General features: G+C 37.8%; 1 protein-coding gene across 1 annotated transcript in view; it reads left to right on the top strand.

Annotated features, from left to right (window-relative positions):
• Window positions 1-17434, top strand: part of LOC110463979 — a 148267-nt gene that overhangs the window by 49224 nt on the left and 81609 nt on the right. Inside the window, exons 3-5 of the mRNA XM_021518953.1 lie at window positions 571-777; window positions 6876-7065; window positions 10025-11241. Coding sequence (XP_021374628.1) covers window positions 571-777; window positions 6876-7065; window positions 10025-11241 — 1614 coding nt within the window. The remainder of the gene's footprint in view (window positions 1-570; window positions 778-6875; window positions 7066-10024; window positions 11242-17434) is intronic.

Below are 17434 nucleotides of genomic sequence, written 5' to 3'. Positions count from 1 at the left end.
CTCATGGTCCTGACAAAGTGTTGTTATTTTTCGGGTCGATCAGAAATCCAATATGGCCGCCACGGCCGCCATTTTGAAAAACTATTTCAAACTTAAAGTCAAGTTCTGCTAGGCCGATTGAACTGAAAGTTTGTAGGAATGATCAGCTCATGGTCCTGACAAAGTGTTGTTATTTTTCGGGTTAATCAGAAATACAATTTGGCTGCCATGGCCGCTATTTTGCTACTAAATTCTAATAGGCTGATCTCACTTAAAATTGGTCTAGGAATGATCAGCTCATGGTCCTGACAAAGTTAAGTTAACCTTATACTATTTTTTACTCAAATTGGTACATATTTCAACAAAAAAATAATAATACTGTAGACTCAGGTGACCGTTAAGGCCCATGGGCCTCTTGTTATCTACTGATAAGGTACTCCCTGTTTTTATTATCTACCGATATGGTACCCCTGTTTTTATAATCTACCGATATGGTACTCCTGTTTTTATTATCTACTGATATGGTACTCCTGTTTTTATTTTGTAATGAGTCAGAAGCTATAACTTTGCAACCAACATTTACTTACACAGAGCCAGAGTACAAGAGTCGTCTGTTCCTGGACTGTTGTGGTTTGGTGCGTCAGGTGATGCGAGATCTTCGTAAAGACTTCGGGTTCCGCCTTGGGCCATGGAATCAGGCATACATGTTTGATATACTGCCAATTGCTGTGGAAAGAGAGGAAGACATGAAACCTGGAGACCTTGTGTTTATATCAGGAACATACCCACGTCCTAATGGTATGTAAAAACGGGGAACATACCCACACCCTAATGGTATGTAAAAATTGGGACATACCCACGCCCTAATGGTATGTAAAAACGGGGAACATACCCACGCCCTAATGGTATGTAAAAATGGGGACTTACCCACGCCCTAATGGTATGTAAAAACGGGGAACATACCCCGCCCTAATGGTATGTAAAAACGGGGAACATACCCACACCCTAATGGTATGTAAAAACGGGGAATATACCCACGCCCTAATGGTATGTAACAATTAGAGGCCCAGAGGGCCTGTATCGCTCACCTGAATATGTTTAAAATAATTGGTATGAAGTAAAGATATAGCATTCCATGGTACATATAGGTGCTGTAAATATAGATGAAATTTCAGAAAGATCGATCCAGTACTTGAGGTATAGCGAGAACAAACTTCAAAGAGAGCCCCCCCCCCCCACTATGCCCAGACCTAGGGAGGTCAGACCCACCGTTTATACAAAATTGAGTCCCCTTGGCCCAAGGATGCTCCAGACTAAATAAGGATAAAATCCTGTCATTCGTACAGAAGAAGAATTTGCTTTGTTTTCCCTATTGGGCCCTGCCCTGCTGTCCCTATAGGGGGCCACACTCACTATTCATACAAAATTGAGTCCCTTTTGTCTAAGATCCTTCAGACCAAATTGAGAAGAAATCCCTTCATCCATATGGTAGAAGAAGGATTTTAAAGGTTTATTTCTATTTCTCCTATTGGGCCCCGCCCTTCTGCCCCCTTGGAGACCACACCCACTGCTTATACAAAATTGAGTCCCCTTGGCTCAAGGATGCTCCAGACTAAATTAGGATAAAAACCCTTAATCCCTATGGTAGAAGAAGGATTTTAAAGGTTTTACCTCTATTTCCCTTATTGGGCCCCCCCTCTCTGCCTCCAGGGGGGTCAGACACACCATTTATACAATATTGGTTCCCCTTCACCCAAGGATGCTTCATACCAATTTTGGACAAAATCCTGTCATTCCTACAGAAGTAGAAGGATTTTAAGGAATTTGCTGTTTCCCCTATTGGGCCCCTCCTCCCTTCTGCCCCCAGTGTGGCCACACTCACTGTTTACAAGAAATTGAGTCCCTTTTGCCCAAAGGATGCTCCAGGCTAATTAGGATAATATCCGTTAATCCCTATGGTAGAAGAAGGTTTATAAAAGTTTTACCTCTATTTCCCCTATTGCCCAATGCCTCTCAGGTCCCAGGGGGGCCACACCTACCGTTTATACAAAATTGATTCATCTTTACCCAAAGATGCTCCACACCAAATATGGACCAAATCCTTTCATTCCTACAGAAGGAGAAGGATTTTAAAGAATAATTTGCTATGTTTCCCCTATTGGGCCCACCTCCCCTTTGGCCCCTGGGAGGCAATACCCACGGTTTATACAAAATTGGTTCCCCTTCACCCAAGGATGCTGCAGACCAAATATGAAACAAATCCTTTCATTCCTACAGAAGAAGAAGGATTTTAAAGAATTTGCTATATTTTTCCTATTTGGCACCGCGCCTCAGTGCCCAGGGGGGTCAGACCCACCGCTTATACAAAATTGGTTCCCCTTAACCCAAGGATGCTCCACACCAAATATGGACCAAAGCTTTTCATTCCTGCAGAAGAAGAAGGATTTTAAAGAATAATTTGCTATGTTTCCCCTATTGGGCCCCGCCCCTCAGGACCCTGGGGGGCTAGACCCACAGTTTATACAAAATTGGTTCCCCTTCATCCAAGGATGCTTAAAAGACCAAAAATGGAACAAAACCTTTCATTCCTACAGAAGAAGAAAGATTTTAAGGAATTTGCTATGTTTCCCCTAATGGGCCCCGTTCCTCAGCCCCCAGGGGGGCCAGACCCACCATTTATACAAAATTTGTATCCTTTCCCCCAAGAATGCTTCAGACCAAATATGGAACAAATCCTTTCATTCCTACAGAAGAAGAAGGATATTAAAGAATTTGCTGTATTTCCCCTATTGGGCCCCGTCCCTCAGCCCCAGGGGGGCCAGACCCACCATTTATACAGTATTTGTTTCCCTTTCCCCAAGGATGCTTCTGACCAACTTTGGTCAAAATCTACTTGGCTGTTCAGGACAAGTAGCGTTTTAAAGGAAAAGTTGACGGACGGACGACAGACGATGTGGTATGGCATAAACTCACCATGGTCCTTCGGACCAGGTGAGCTAAAAACGGGGAATATACCCACACCCTAATGGTACATTTATATAAACGGGGAATATATAAACGGGGAACATACCCCGCCCTAATGGTTCATTTATATAAACAGGGAACATACCCACACCCTAATGGTATGTAAAAACAGGGAATATACCCACGCCCTAATGGTACATTTATTTAAACGGGGAATATTATATATAAACGGGGAACAAACGTGGAATGTACCCACGCCATAAAGGTATATAAAAACGGGGAATATACCTAGCCCTAATGGTACATTTATATAAACGGGGAATATTATATATAAACGAGGAACAAACGGGGAATATACCCACACCATAAAGGTATATAAAAACGGGGAATATACCCACGCCGTAAAGGTATATAAAAACGGGGAACATACCCACTCCATAAAGGTATATAAAAACGGGGAATATACCCACGCCATACAGGTATATAAAAACGGGGAATATACCCACGCCGTAAAGGTATATAAAAACGGGGAACATACCCCCGCCATAAAGGTATATAAAAACGGGGAATATCCCCACGCCATAACGGTATATAAAAACGGGGAATATACCCACGCCATAAAGGAATATAAAAACGTGGAATATACCCACGCAATAAAGGTATATAAAAACGGGGAATATACCCCCGCCCTAATAGTACATTTATATAAACGGGGAATATTATATATATACTGGGAACAAACGGGGAATATACCTACACCATGAAGGTATATAAAAACGGGGAATATACCAACGACATAAAGGGATATAAAAACGGGGAATATACCCACGCCCTAATGGTACATTTATTTAAACGGGGAATATTATATATAAACGGGGAACAAACGTGGAATGTACCAACGCCATAAAGGTATATAAAAACGTGGAATATACCCACGCAATAAAGGTATATAAAAACGGGGAATATCCCCACGCCATAAAGGTATATAAAAACGTGGAATATACCCACGCAATAAAGGTATATAAAAACGGGGAATATACCCACGCCATAAAGGAATATAAAAACAGGGAACATACCAACGCCATAAAGGGATATAAAAACGGGGAATATACCCACGCCATAAAGGAATATAAAAACGTGGAATATACCCACGCCATAAAGGAATATAAAAACAGGGAACATACCAACGCCATAAAGGAATATAAAAACGGGGAATATACCCACGCCATAAAGGGATATAAAAACGGGGAATATACCCACGCCATAAAGGAATATAAAAACGGGGAATATACCCACGCCGTAAAGGTATATAAAAACGGGGAACATACCCACTCCATAAAGGTATATAAAAACGGGGAATATCCCCACGCCATAACGGTATATAAAAACGGGGAATATACCCACGCCATAAAGGGATATAAAAACGGGGAATATACCCACGCCCTAATGGTACATTTATATAAACGTGGAATATTATATATATACGGGGAACAAACGGGGAATGCGTTTTAAAGGAAAAGTTGACGGACGGACGACAGACGATGTGGTATGGCATAAACTCACCATGGTCCTTCGGACCAGGTGGGCTAAAAACGGGGAATATACCCACACCCTAATGGTACATTTATATAAACGGGGAATATTATATATATACGGGGAACAAACGGGGAATGCGTTTTAAAGGAAAAGTTGACGGACGGACGGACGACAGACGATGTGGTATGGCATAAACTCACCATGGTCCTTCGGACCAGGTGGGCTAAAAACGGGGAATATACCCACACCCTAATGGTACATTTATATAAACGGGGAATAATATATATAAACGAGGAACAAACGGGGAATATACCCACCCCATAAAGGTATATAAAAACGGGGAATATCCCCACGCCATAACGGTATATAAAAACGGGGAATATACCCACGCCATAAAGGAATATAAAAACGTGGAATATACCCACGCCATAAAGGAATATAAAAACGGGGAATATACCCACGCCCTAATGGTACATTTATTTAAACGGGGAATATTATATATAAACGGGGAACAAACGTGGAATGTACCAACGCCATAAAGGTATATAAAAACGTGGAATATACCCACGCCATAAAGGAATATAAAAACGTGGAATATACCCACGCCATAAAGGAATATAAAAACGTGGAATATACCCACGCAATAAAGGTATATAAAAACGGGGAATATCCCCACGCCATAACGGTATATAAAAACGGGGAATATACCCACGCCGTAAAGGTATATAAAAACGGGGAATATACCCACACCATAAAGGTATATAAAAACGGGGAATATTCCCACGCCATAAAGGTATATAAAAACAGGGAACATACCAACGCCATAAAGGTATATAAAAACGGGGAATATACCCACACCATAAAGGTTTATAAAAACGGGGAACATACCCACGCCATAAAGGTATATAAAAACGGGGAACATACCCACGCCATAATGGTATATAAAAACGGGGAATATCCCCACACCATAAAGGTTTATAAAAAAGGGGAACATACCCACGCCAAAAAGGTAAATAAAAACGGGGAATATACCCATGCCATAAAAAACGGGGAATATTATATATATACGGGGAACAAACGGGGAATATACCTACACCATAAAGGTATATAAAAATGGGGAATATACCCACACCATAAAGGTTTATAAAAACGGGGAACATCCCCACGCCATAAAGGTATATAATAATGGGGAACATACCCACGCCATAATGGTATATAAAAACGGGGAACATACCCACGCCATAAAGGTATATAATAACGGGGAACATACCCACGCCATAAAGGTATATAAAAATGGGGAATATACCCATGCCATAAAGGTATATAAAAACGGGGAACATACCCACGCCATAAAGGTATATAAAAACGGGGAACATCCCCACGCCCTAAAGGTATATAAAAACGGGGAACATACCCACTCCATAAAGGTATATAAAAACGGGGAACATCCCCACGCCCTAAAGGTATATAAAAACGGGGAACATACCCACGCCATAAAGGTGTATAAAAACGGGGAACATACCCACGCCATAAAGGGATATAAAAATGGGGAATATACCCACGCCATAAAGGTATATAAAAACGGGGAATATACCCACACCATAAAGGTATATAAAAACGGGGAACATACCCAAGCTCAAGTATTATTGTTGTCTGTCAGTTGTATTCCATCCTTGTAAGTGCTATTTCTCAGAAAGTTTTGACAGGATCTTTCTCAAATTTAACATAAAGGTTTCATTTTGTAACTGATGGGGAAGTCAAGATGCCACCTTGAATTTAGAGAGTTAAGGTTTGCTAGGCTATTTCTCAGAAAGTGCTGCAGGGATTCTCTCCAATTTCTCTTGAAGGTTCCCCATGGTCTGTTTAAAGTTTTATACATTTAATCTTTGGACTGATCATAAAACCAAGATGGCCTCAATCCAACATGTAAGAGAGAGAAGTCATCAATCATTCATAGTAGAACAAGTGGAACGCCCTTAATTAGCCTTAGCTGTTACATATATGTAATAGGACGTTAAACAAAATAGAATCAAGAACAAGTGAAGATAGATGGTGACAAGGTCCCTCTGGGTACTGTATACCGGGAAATGTTCGGCCTTCAACGGTAAATCATAAATGTAATGATAAATTCACCCTCATTACAGAGGGCGAAAATAGGAGAAAATTAAACCGCAGCGAAGATTTCCCAGTATACAGTATGTTGTGTCCATGATGAACAGGTCCCACCATCACCAACGCTTTGAGTCTGCCTTGAAAACATAGTAGAAGTAAACTTTAGTAAATGGAGTTATCAGGTTATTCTAGGTATTTTGAGTCTCCTTGAAAACACAGTAAAAGTAAACTTAGAAGTTACCAGGGTATTCTAGGTATAGAGACTTTTGATTACAATGCTTCAGCTCGACAACAGAAGCACCTAATGACCCATGTGGAGATTTGGGCAGGAGATGGAACCAAAACTATAGGGGCACGCTGGAACAACGGCAAGGTACAGCTCTGGGATGACTACCGATTTGAAGCCAAGAGTTTCGTCAACGCCAAATACCACTTCCGGTCTATAGATACATGGCTACAAGGCATCTGCCGCAGGTCAGTTTAACTGGTCATTTATAATTCTCAAAACATATACATCATATTATACTCATCATTAATTCTCTACCAATTTGAGGCTTCGGTTTACTTGCTGATTTATTTTGTATGGTTATTTTTGGTAAACATAATGTGTTACTAAAGCAGGGGTGTGGTGGACAATGGGTGGTGTATAAAAAAATCTTCCTATAGACATTGATAATGGTTCTGGTCAGTAATCAGCCACGCCCTTTTTGATATACCAGTAAATATGATGATGACAATTAAACAGCAACGATGGCTGATGAATTACAAAAATGAAGTTATTTTTTTTAAACAATAAAGTAATTACAAAAAGAATTTTCTTGTTACTGCTAATATGTTCATATAGGCAAAGTGAAGATTCAATTAGCATGATTAGCTGCTGAGACTGAAATTCAAAGATGATGATGTCATTTGGTAAAATATTTCAGAATTGAGTTGTTTTGAACTGAAGCTTGTTTCCTAAATTTGTCTGTTTAAAACAGTCCATTAAACCGAATAGTAATCTGTGAACAACTTATATCTGCTCTTACATTTTGTAATGGAAAACTCTGTTTTGTAACATGATCTTAAAATAAACCCGAGTTCTGTAGAAACCCTGAGTCATGACTAGTTTTACCTGTGAAATAAAGATCAGCAAAGATTTAAAAGTTTTCCAGAATTTTAATGACAGATAATGTATACAGATTGTTTTGGCAGCTTCAGTAATTAAGGTAATGTCTAGTCTTGTTTATTGTTTGTATATTTAAATGTTGGTATTACAGGCCAAAATAATTGGCAGACATATGAGAAGTTCCTTTACAGCTGTGATAATATATTTAAGATAGTGGTTATCAACAGGACAGTGTTTCTACTGATCTTTAATCAGGACATAGTATCAGTTCCTACTAGTCTACTTAATTACTTACCCCACATGTTTACCTTATTTACTGTATTATAACCAGGTGCTTAAAAATCTGTGGTTGGAAGCTCTTGATCATAATGAAAATTTGAGGATCGATGTCAAATTCCGATTTTTTATAGGTAACCAGGACAATTTTTTTTTTATTTCATAGGCAATTTATCCTAATTGAATAAAAACAAGTACTGTATGTTGGCATGATGGCCAAGATAATTGGCAGACAAGACCATCATAGCTACGATAATGTATTAAGGTTTGGGTAATTAACATAACAGTTTTTCCATTGAAATTTAGTCAGGTCGTAGAACAAGTGCTGGAGAGTTTATGGTTACAATTCTTTACCTACTTTAGTTGCCCAGGTATAAATCATATGGTTGGGCGCACTCATAGAATCTTTTAGAATGTTGTCACTTTCCATTTTCTGTTTGAAATTGATGGTGAAAGTACGAATTTTCAAGGAAATGTTACATTTAATCTTAATGGAACTAAGCTTACTTTTAAAACAATAATTAATGTGGGTACCTGACACTGACAGGTGATCAACTTCAGGTTTTGTATAACGAATTGTGCAATTTTTCACAAATGAAAGAGAGCAGTATTTTTTGTTTTGAAACTGTCAGCTAGACCACATTTATATCAGACAGGTATAAACTTACAGACACAGAAAGTCTGGGGTGGTGCAGCTGTAGCCCACAGATCAATAATCACTTTACCTACATCACCTTTGAACTTACCTGTACCTTTTTTCATTAAAGGCTATAAATAAAACACAATGGTACATTTGTAAGTATTCATTAGGTTCCGACCTGAACAGTTGGGAACTATTTATGGTTTCAGAAAGTATTTGATACCAATATCTTCCTCATAGTGAAAAACATAATCAGGACAGCAGTCCTGGTATGAAGTATATAGCATTTGTACATGTGTCCATATATCACATTCAATTGTCCATAACAAATGTTTTCAGTGATGAAAGCTAACCATGCTGATTTTGTTCAGTAAAAGACCCCTGTAACATGATTCCAACCCAGTATTTCCCTCTGGCTTGATCAGAATCAATACTTAAGTATAGCAGCATCATGCTACTACACCTAGTCTCAGGTGGACAGCCTACAACCTGTAATGTATCAGCCATATAGTGCCAGGGATCCAGGTAATGTTTCTGTCTCGACACATTGGTCATTTTACTTTTGCCCATGGTAGCAAACAGTCCTGTTTTTTTGTTGAGCCTGACGTGACGTTACTGCAGTTATAACTTCAACACAGCCTGTGTCCACAAGAACAGTGTTTAGTAATAATTTATTAGATATAGTTGATATTTAGAAAAAACAATGTTGAGTCATAATAAAGAAAAAAAATAAACAGGATCCAATAGTTTTATTGTTTAGCAATAATGTAAAACAGTTGCTAATTATTAAAAGATTAAAAGATATCTTTCTTACGTCTATGTGGTATGCAACATACAGTTCTTTTCAAACATCTTCCATGATGTGTGGAAGCAGATTTCTCTAGCAGTAGGACGGAAAGACACCAACTGTTCCATTTGAAAAGCATTAATTATAACATGTAATAGTATTGCTTTGTATATAGGAAGAGTAAGACATGTTTAGTAGGAACACCCTTATTGTGATGTCATGAGTACTGCAAACTGATTCAGATTCCCCAGCTCAACTTACTTCTATGTAAGTATATGTCCATATTGTGAATTTCACTTAGCAAATTATTGTCTATTACAAAGCAATTTAGCCGTCCCCTCAGGTGAAATTCAGTGTCATTATTTCCCAAGTCTGAAGTCAGTGATTATGACCGTGGTCAACAAGAGGTGCCAGAGGGGGACCTGTCAGCTTCTTGTTTTTATACACTTTGTAGGACTACTGAACATAGTGTCTGATTTATACATTATTATCGTTGTTTTGTGGTAGATCATGTTTATCCTGCATTTTAATCTAAAATATACAACTTGGACTTCTAATACAGCAATTTGGTATACTCCTTAGATACTAAAATTAATCTTCATATATTTGTGTGTCATTGTAGCTTCTGCCCCGAACATAAATGGCGGCGCTCCTTCAGCCCTAGTAAAAAGTCTATATTCTCGTTAGACCTAGACAAGGATAAGGCAAATGGACAGAAACCAGACAGTAATGCAAAGAAACAAGATAAGGACATACCTGTGACAGCCAGTTCCCCGGGGAAGGAGGAGGAGTTAGAGGAGGAGCAGCTGGATGAGGATATGGAAGAGGAAAATGAGGAGGAGGAGGAGGTGGAGCCTGCCTGTGAAAGTGAGGAGGAAGGATTGGACTGTTCCCCACGGGAACCTCAATTCCTAATGTCTCCTCACAATGCCTCCGGGAAGGTGAAGTACAATGGCTCAAGTAAACGGTTTCCACAGCGCCAACCACACTCTGCCAACAACACCCCAGTGAACGACAGCGAGGAGGAAAGCGAGGACGAAGAAGACCTAAACATAGGGGGCAAAATGGCCAGTCTAGACATCAGTGAGACCTCTGTGACCAGGCTTGGCAGACTTCATCGGAGTCACACGGACATTTTGTCAGGGCGAAGTATAGCAGATTACAAGTCACAGCGACTTCTCTCGCAGAGTGTGCAGGAACTGCCCACTCGATTTCCTGTTATCATCAACGATGTTGGCAAAGCTAAGCCTAATAATAGAAACGGTTATGAACGAATGAAAAATCTAGCCTCCCCTAGGAACTCTCTTCCTGTCAAACAAGAAAAAATGTTCAAGACAAAGAAAAAGTCACTAGAGGAGAGGCGGAGGATTTTCGGCGATTTGGAGCAGTCTAGATCTGTACTGTTGATTGATAATGATAGTTCAGATGAGGACATCAATGATATTAGTACTGCGATTACAATTAACAAAATCAAATCTGCTGATGTACTTGTCAATCCGTCATCTGATCAACTTCCTGATCCATCGTCAGATCATCTTGTCAAACTGCCGTTAGATGAATTTGTTAATCTGTCATCAGATGAGCTAGAGGATGTAACAGAAAATGGACTTAGAGAAAATAACATAACAGAGCAATTCAATGAAGATGATATCACAAAGGAAGATGGATTTTGCACTGGTGTTTGTAAAGGACAAGAGTTAAATGACAGAAAGGACAGCAGCAAAGATGATGACAAGTACGACAGTGAGGATGAAGACTTTGTTAATACCGTACAGACAGCATCATCAACACTGAGCCAGGATGACAAAGACGATGCTGAGGAGGAGGATTCATCTCAAGGTGACCATGTTGTCACCAATTAACCTTGTGACCCCGCCGTCATGAAACAGTCATGTGATGACGGGTTATTAGGTTAATTAATATTATTAAGTTGTTTTTGTTATTGAGTTGTGACATGGTGACTTATAATCTCATATATTGCCTCCAGACATTCAGCAATTTTATCTCACAGCTTTGCCGGCAATTACTTTCTCATCAATTCTAGACTGGTAGATGCCATTCTTTATAAGATAAATAGTGCAAATAGTCTGGTCTGGTTGAATATAAATAAATGACAAAAATTACAATTTTATTTTCAGAATGTTTTCAAATAAACATTGAAATTATATACATTAACTAGAATAACACCTCAGACATAATCACTAGTATTTTTACTTAAACTTTTTTACATTTCTCAAAAGTTTCATTAGAGCTTTGAATGGATAAGAATACATGTTCTGTAGAATCTTCAAAAGTTTCCTAAAATAATTCAAAATGACTTGAGTGGTTCTCCCATCAATTAACTTTGTAAAAAAAAATGTTCATGTTTCTAAATAGATGTTTTAGAGCTGTGGAGCTCTTTTAGAAAGAAAAGCATGGATTTATATAGCAGTCAGGTAGCATACAGCCTTAAGTGAAACAAACTGTGTAATGTTTACACACTCGGTCTTAAGTCAAGCAGGCCTTTTTCAATTACGGCATGCAATTTAAGACACGTAGTTAGCCTTGTTCACTTTGGATACTCAATATAAGCCAGCCAGGCCAAATGTTCAGTTTGGACACTTAGCATAAGTCAGCAGGCTGTGCTCAGTTTGGACACTTAGCATAGGTCATCAGGCTGTTATCAGTTTTTGACACTTAGCATAAATCAGCAGGCTGAGCTCAGTTTGAACACTTAGCATAAGTCATCAGGCTGTGCTCAGTTTGGACACTTAGCATAAGTCAGCAGGCTGTTCTCAGTTTGATCACTTAGCATAAGTCATCAGGCTGTGCTCAGTTTGAACACTTCGCATAAGTCATCAGGCTGTTCTCAGTTTGAACACTTAGCATAAGTCAGCAGGCTGTTATCAGTTTGGACACTTAGCATAGGTCATCAGGCTGCTATCCGTTTTTGACACTTAGCATAAATCAGCAGGCTGAGCTCAGTTTGGACACTTAGCGTAAGTCAGCAGGCTGTTCTCGGTTTGGACACTTAGCATAAGTCAGCAGGCTGTTCTCAGTTTGGACATTCAGTATTTATAGCAAAGCTGTCCCAAACAAGATGACCAGAACATGTTATTTTCTGAATTCAAAAAAGTGAGTTCAATTATGATAGCTGATGAGATCTGGAGGTAGTATCGAGGGACGACAGGAAGATTGCATGCTGTTGTTGACTAAATAGTGTTATTGTTGAATTAATGTAGGGACGCATATAAATTATTTATATTTATATGTCCCTCTGAAGTATTATAATATTTATACATGTATGTCTTTATAATGTATGCATGCTGTTATTGTTATTATTGTTATATGTTCATTGTAAATGTTTCACTCCACACTAGATTTTAAAGAACTACATAATTAAGACTGTTAATATTTACATTTTGTAAATCTGCCAATACATTGTATATAAATAATCAATGAAGTTCATTTACCGTGCCTGTACAACACTACTTTCCCTGTGATCAGTATGACGGGTAAACAAACCCTGGATATCTGTATAACACAACTTTCCCTGCGATCAGTATGACGGGTAAACAAACCCTGGATATCTGTATAACACTACTTTCCCTGCGATCAGTATGATGGGTAAACAAACCCTGGATATCTGTATAACACTAGCTACTTTCCCTGCGATCAGTATGATGGGTTAACAAATCCTGGATATCTGTATAACTGCACAACTAAATGAATCACACTTGGTAATTACATTATGATCAAAAAAGTACAACACACCATCCCACAATCCATAGGTAAAAGAAAACAAGATTTTATGTCGATAATGAAGATTATGTTTTGTGTTTTGAAAATGTAACAGAAAATCCTCCATTAACCAGTAGGATCTTTGTACATCGTATCACTGGTTTTTGGTAGAAAAGGTCACACAAAAACAGAATGTTTTTTGTTTCATTATTCTAAAAATGTATAAAGTGGAATCTGTTTAGGCCAAACTATGCTCTGTATTGAATTAACTGGCTTTTAGATATCGCACTCATGTACAGAACTAATTGAAGTGCAGCCAACAAATGTACAGCTAGGATCTGGTTTATACAAATTACTGTGTTATGTATTGAGTATACTTTAAACAGGTAATAACACAATATATGAAACCTAATTAAAACAATATATTAATCTCGATTCAGCCCTTTCATTAATCTTGAAGTTGATGGCAGTATTTAGATTAAAAGAATATGTAATAACTTATCATATACAGAAGTACATAGACTCCAGTACATCAAAGTGTCTATAGATTGTTACTGATCTCAGAATACATAATGATCTGTGTGAGGGATATTTAAGTATAGATTGAAGAATTTCATGTATAATTTATTTTGATGTTACTCTAGATCTTGCCAGCATAATGATGTTCATGTAGCAAACTGGCTCTTTGGACTGCTACCAATGTCATTAGCTAAACAGTATATTGAAGACATTTGCTTAACAAAATTGAATTTAAGATGAAATTCTAGAAAATAAGATTATTATGTCAAATTCCAGATTTGAAATACCAGATTAGTATATCATCACCTTATCAGTGAGATTACACTGTGTTCCTTGACTGGTGCATTCATTAGTTAATATGTCATGCAATATTAACTGTTGCGAGACATAAAACCACAAAAACACTGAATGACAGTTAAAAATGGTCACGCTGACAGATTGATAGAAGGTTGTGTTGATTGTAAATCCACAGTAAAACTGTAAACATTGGTCAGTATATCTGTATAGTATTGTAACCTGGTAACACTGTGTTGTGTCCTCGTTTATTTTATATATCTTTACCAAGCACCTTGTACACAGTTAAGTATGATAATTAATCCTATATCTGTGATATGGTAGTGTATATAGTTGTTAGAAATGTGTTTTGCATCATATTTTTTATTGACATCAAAAATATAACTACACATACAGGTTTAATTGTTGAGAATAAGAACCCCCTTCCCAGCTCCCAGCTCCCCTACCTGAGGGTGATCAGTAAGGTTGGAAGCCTTTAGTGCAGATTTATTCAAAGTATATGATACCTAGTATGCAAGATAGATGCAGTTTNCCCCCCTGAAAGGATCTGTACATGTGACGTCATAAGACTGACCAAGTTCTTTTTCACACTCACATTTTATACGGCAAAATATGTCTAAATCCTGTGAAAAATGTGTTTTTGTGTCCGGTACTGTACACATTTAGGATGTAACCTGTTTTCAAGGTTCATCACCCTGTATCCCAATGCTGAGAGCCGAACCAGCATTTCCCCATAAATACCAGAGTCAGATGCTGTAGACGTCATGGCCAAACATTGGCTGTGTTAATAATTACAAGTCATTGACTGACTTTTAGAAAGCACACATTTATTAAATGAATCTTATAATGAAAATAAATGTAATTCGTAAAGTTTACATCGGTCAGCTAATTGATTGTAAGAACTGTAAATCTGATAAAATCTGATAAATCTGATTACTTAAATGACAAAAGACAGTCCAAAATACAAAAATTGGAAACATGTAGACACAGCAAGGTCAACTTATTGCCTGGGTTGAATGAAGACTCCAAACCGCATGTATTATGACACAACAGTGTAGGAAGTAGTGCACTTCTAGGTAGATAATGGCAGACATTACGAGAAAATGGTATGAATAAGAAATATCCCACGTATGCAATCCTAGCAACAAGTTAATCAATGACTTTGGTGCTAATACCTCGGTTTTCTATGCAGATCAATTTAAAGCATCACAGCAGTGAATGCAGGAGTTAGACGGTATCATAAAGGTGTCTTGTTGTGTACTTGATGACCCTGTAGATGTATTAAACTTGATGAAAGATTGAAATGTACAATGCATCGGGGTGCAGACTGATGTGCTGTAGTCGATGGCGATTCTCCCTCGAGGTGCACGGAGTGAACCGCGGTCAGGGTTCGCCAGGTAGGTAGTGCTGGGGGAGGGACAGACCTGTTTTCTATCAGCATGCTGTATCAGCTAGGTCTTCCGTTTACATTCCTGTCAGTATGTCATAATACTCGATAGGAATTACTTAAGGGGCAGATCCATGACCTCCCATCCCAGAACACTCTTGAAATCTCCAGCATTATATTTTATGTAACAGTTTCAGGAAACAGGCTAATTACGTATAATAATATTGAGTAAATTTCTGGTTTCTCAATCATTTAAAATATTGTTTAAATTGACAAATTCAAACTCCAATATAAAACTAGTTTTCAATACTTGAATGCTCAATCATGGACTTTTTAATATCAATAGATTTTGATTCCAAGATATTAGTGAAGACCTCAGTAGCTTAGATTGTTTTGAGATGTATTCCCAGGAAACTAAATTCTGTGCAACTCTGAAGTAAAAGAACATTCACTTCAACACATATTCAATAACCATATCTATTCAACAGATTCAGACTCGGAGATGTAGACTGGATACTGGGAAATCTTTGCTCAGTCCAATTTGTTCACCTTTCGAGGGTATAAAATCCATCTTTAACCTATAATTAGATTCACCCTTCAAATTCAATTACTACGTATATTATGTTATTTTAACAAAAAGTTAGCTGTAATGATGAATTCACCCTCGGAGGATGTTATAAAAAAGCAAAAAAGATAACTGCATTGAAAACATTTTTCAGTAAGATTAAATACAGTAAACATTATATCATGTCTTTGCTTTTTACACATGTCACCACATTTTAGAATTCCTTCTATTGCAAACACAATTCTCCGTTTCTCCAACTCCTTTACTTACAACACCGACTGTAAGTGTCCCAGTAGAACATGTAAACCGTTACAACTACCACCATAAGTACCATTGTTTCAAGTTAATTTTTGTATGGGGTTATAGAAAGCGCACAGCAACATGTCTTATAAAGGACTTACAGTGATCACAACTTGACAAAAATAAGCATAAACTGTCAAAGTTTGAGCTGTTCAATGCTGTATATAAATAATTTAAAATTTATTTGATTTGAGCAAAGAAGTATAGAATTCTCTTTCTGTTGATTTCAAAAAGTCTAAATCAAGGGAGACAATTTGTCTCTTTCTTTCCAAAATAGAAACACCTTATAAGTGTGTATTAGGCCTACTAACTGTGATTGGAAAAGTTGTTTTTGGGAAATAACTAATAAAAATCATGGTAAGAAAGTGTTGTGGGGCATGTATCCTTAAGTGAAAGAAATTAAATGACCCTGTCATGCCACTGCGAGCGTGATTAAGTTGACGAAAATGGAAAAGATGTTTAAAAAGAATGTTTTGTTTTGCTCTTTAAACAGAGACATCCAGAGAGCTGCTTGGAACTGCTCGGAACGCATGTGTCATTTAACATGTTATGCTCTTTAAACACACACTGTGATTATGAGTCAGGGCAGTAAAACATAAAAAATTCATGTCAATCTATAAATGTTTTATGAGTATTCGGTGCAGGTAGTTTTGGATGGAGTACCTACAGACAGATGTATTCAGTATGAATTAAGTACTATATGGCACATTCTTCACAAGGTTAGCTGTAAAATGTAGTGTAACTCTGTATCATGTCTCCTTAATAAAGAGGGTTTGAAAACTCACTGTTAACAGGTTGTTATCAAGTGAGTGAGAAATAGAAAACCTGACCTCCTTTCAGAAAAGACTTTTCAATCATTCTTAGGGTAGAAGTGAATATGTAAGTGGTAATACTGTAGAGACACATTATAGATCTGCCAGGCTCTTGTCATGTCAGGAAGGACATTGTGTTTGTGATACAGTGATTGTATAGCATGCTGTGATATGATTCAACCAATAGATATTGATATGATCATTGTTGTAGAATATTTTTTTTCCTATTATATACTATTTATCCACAATGAAAGTGTTATATCAATTGATAGTTTTGTGGACTTCACAATGCACAGGTTTTAACTGTATGAACATTACGTTGGGTTACTGACAAGTGTATTTATACAAGTTTTAACTGTATGAACATTACATTGGGTTACTGATAAGTGTATTTATACAAGTTTTAACTGTATGAACATTACATTGGGTTACTGA

The sequence above is a fragment of the Mizuhopecten yessoensis genome, unplaced genomic scaffold (genome assembly GCF_002113885.1).
Source record: "Mizuhopecten yessoensis strain PY_sf001 unplaced genomic scaffold, ASM211388v2 scaffold10949, whole genome shotgun sequence".
Lineage (NCBI taxonomy): Eukaryota > Metazoa > Mollusca > Bivalvia > Pectinida > Pectinidae > Mizuhopecten > Mizuhopecten yessoensis.
Note: the sequence above shows the minus strand (reverse complement) of the source record. Positions and strands in the feature narration are given on the sequence as shown.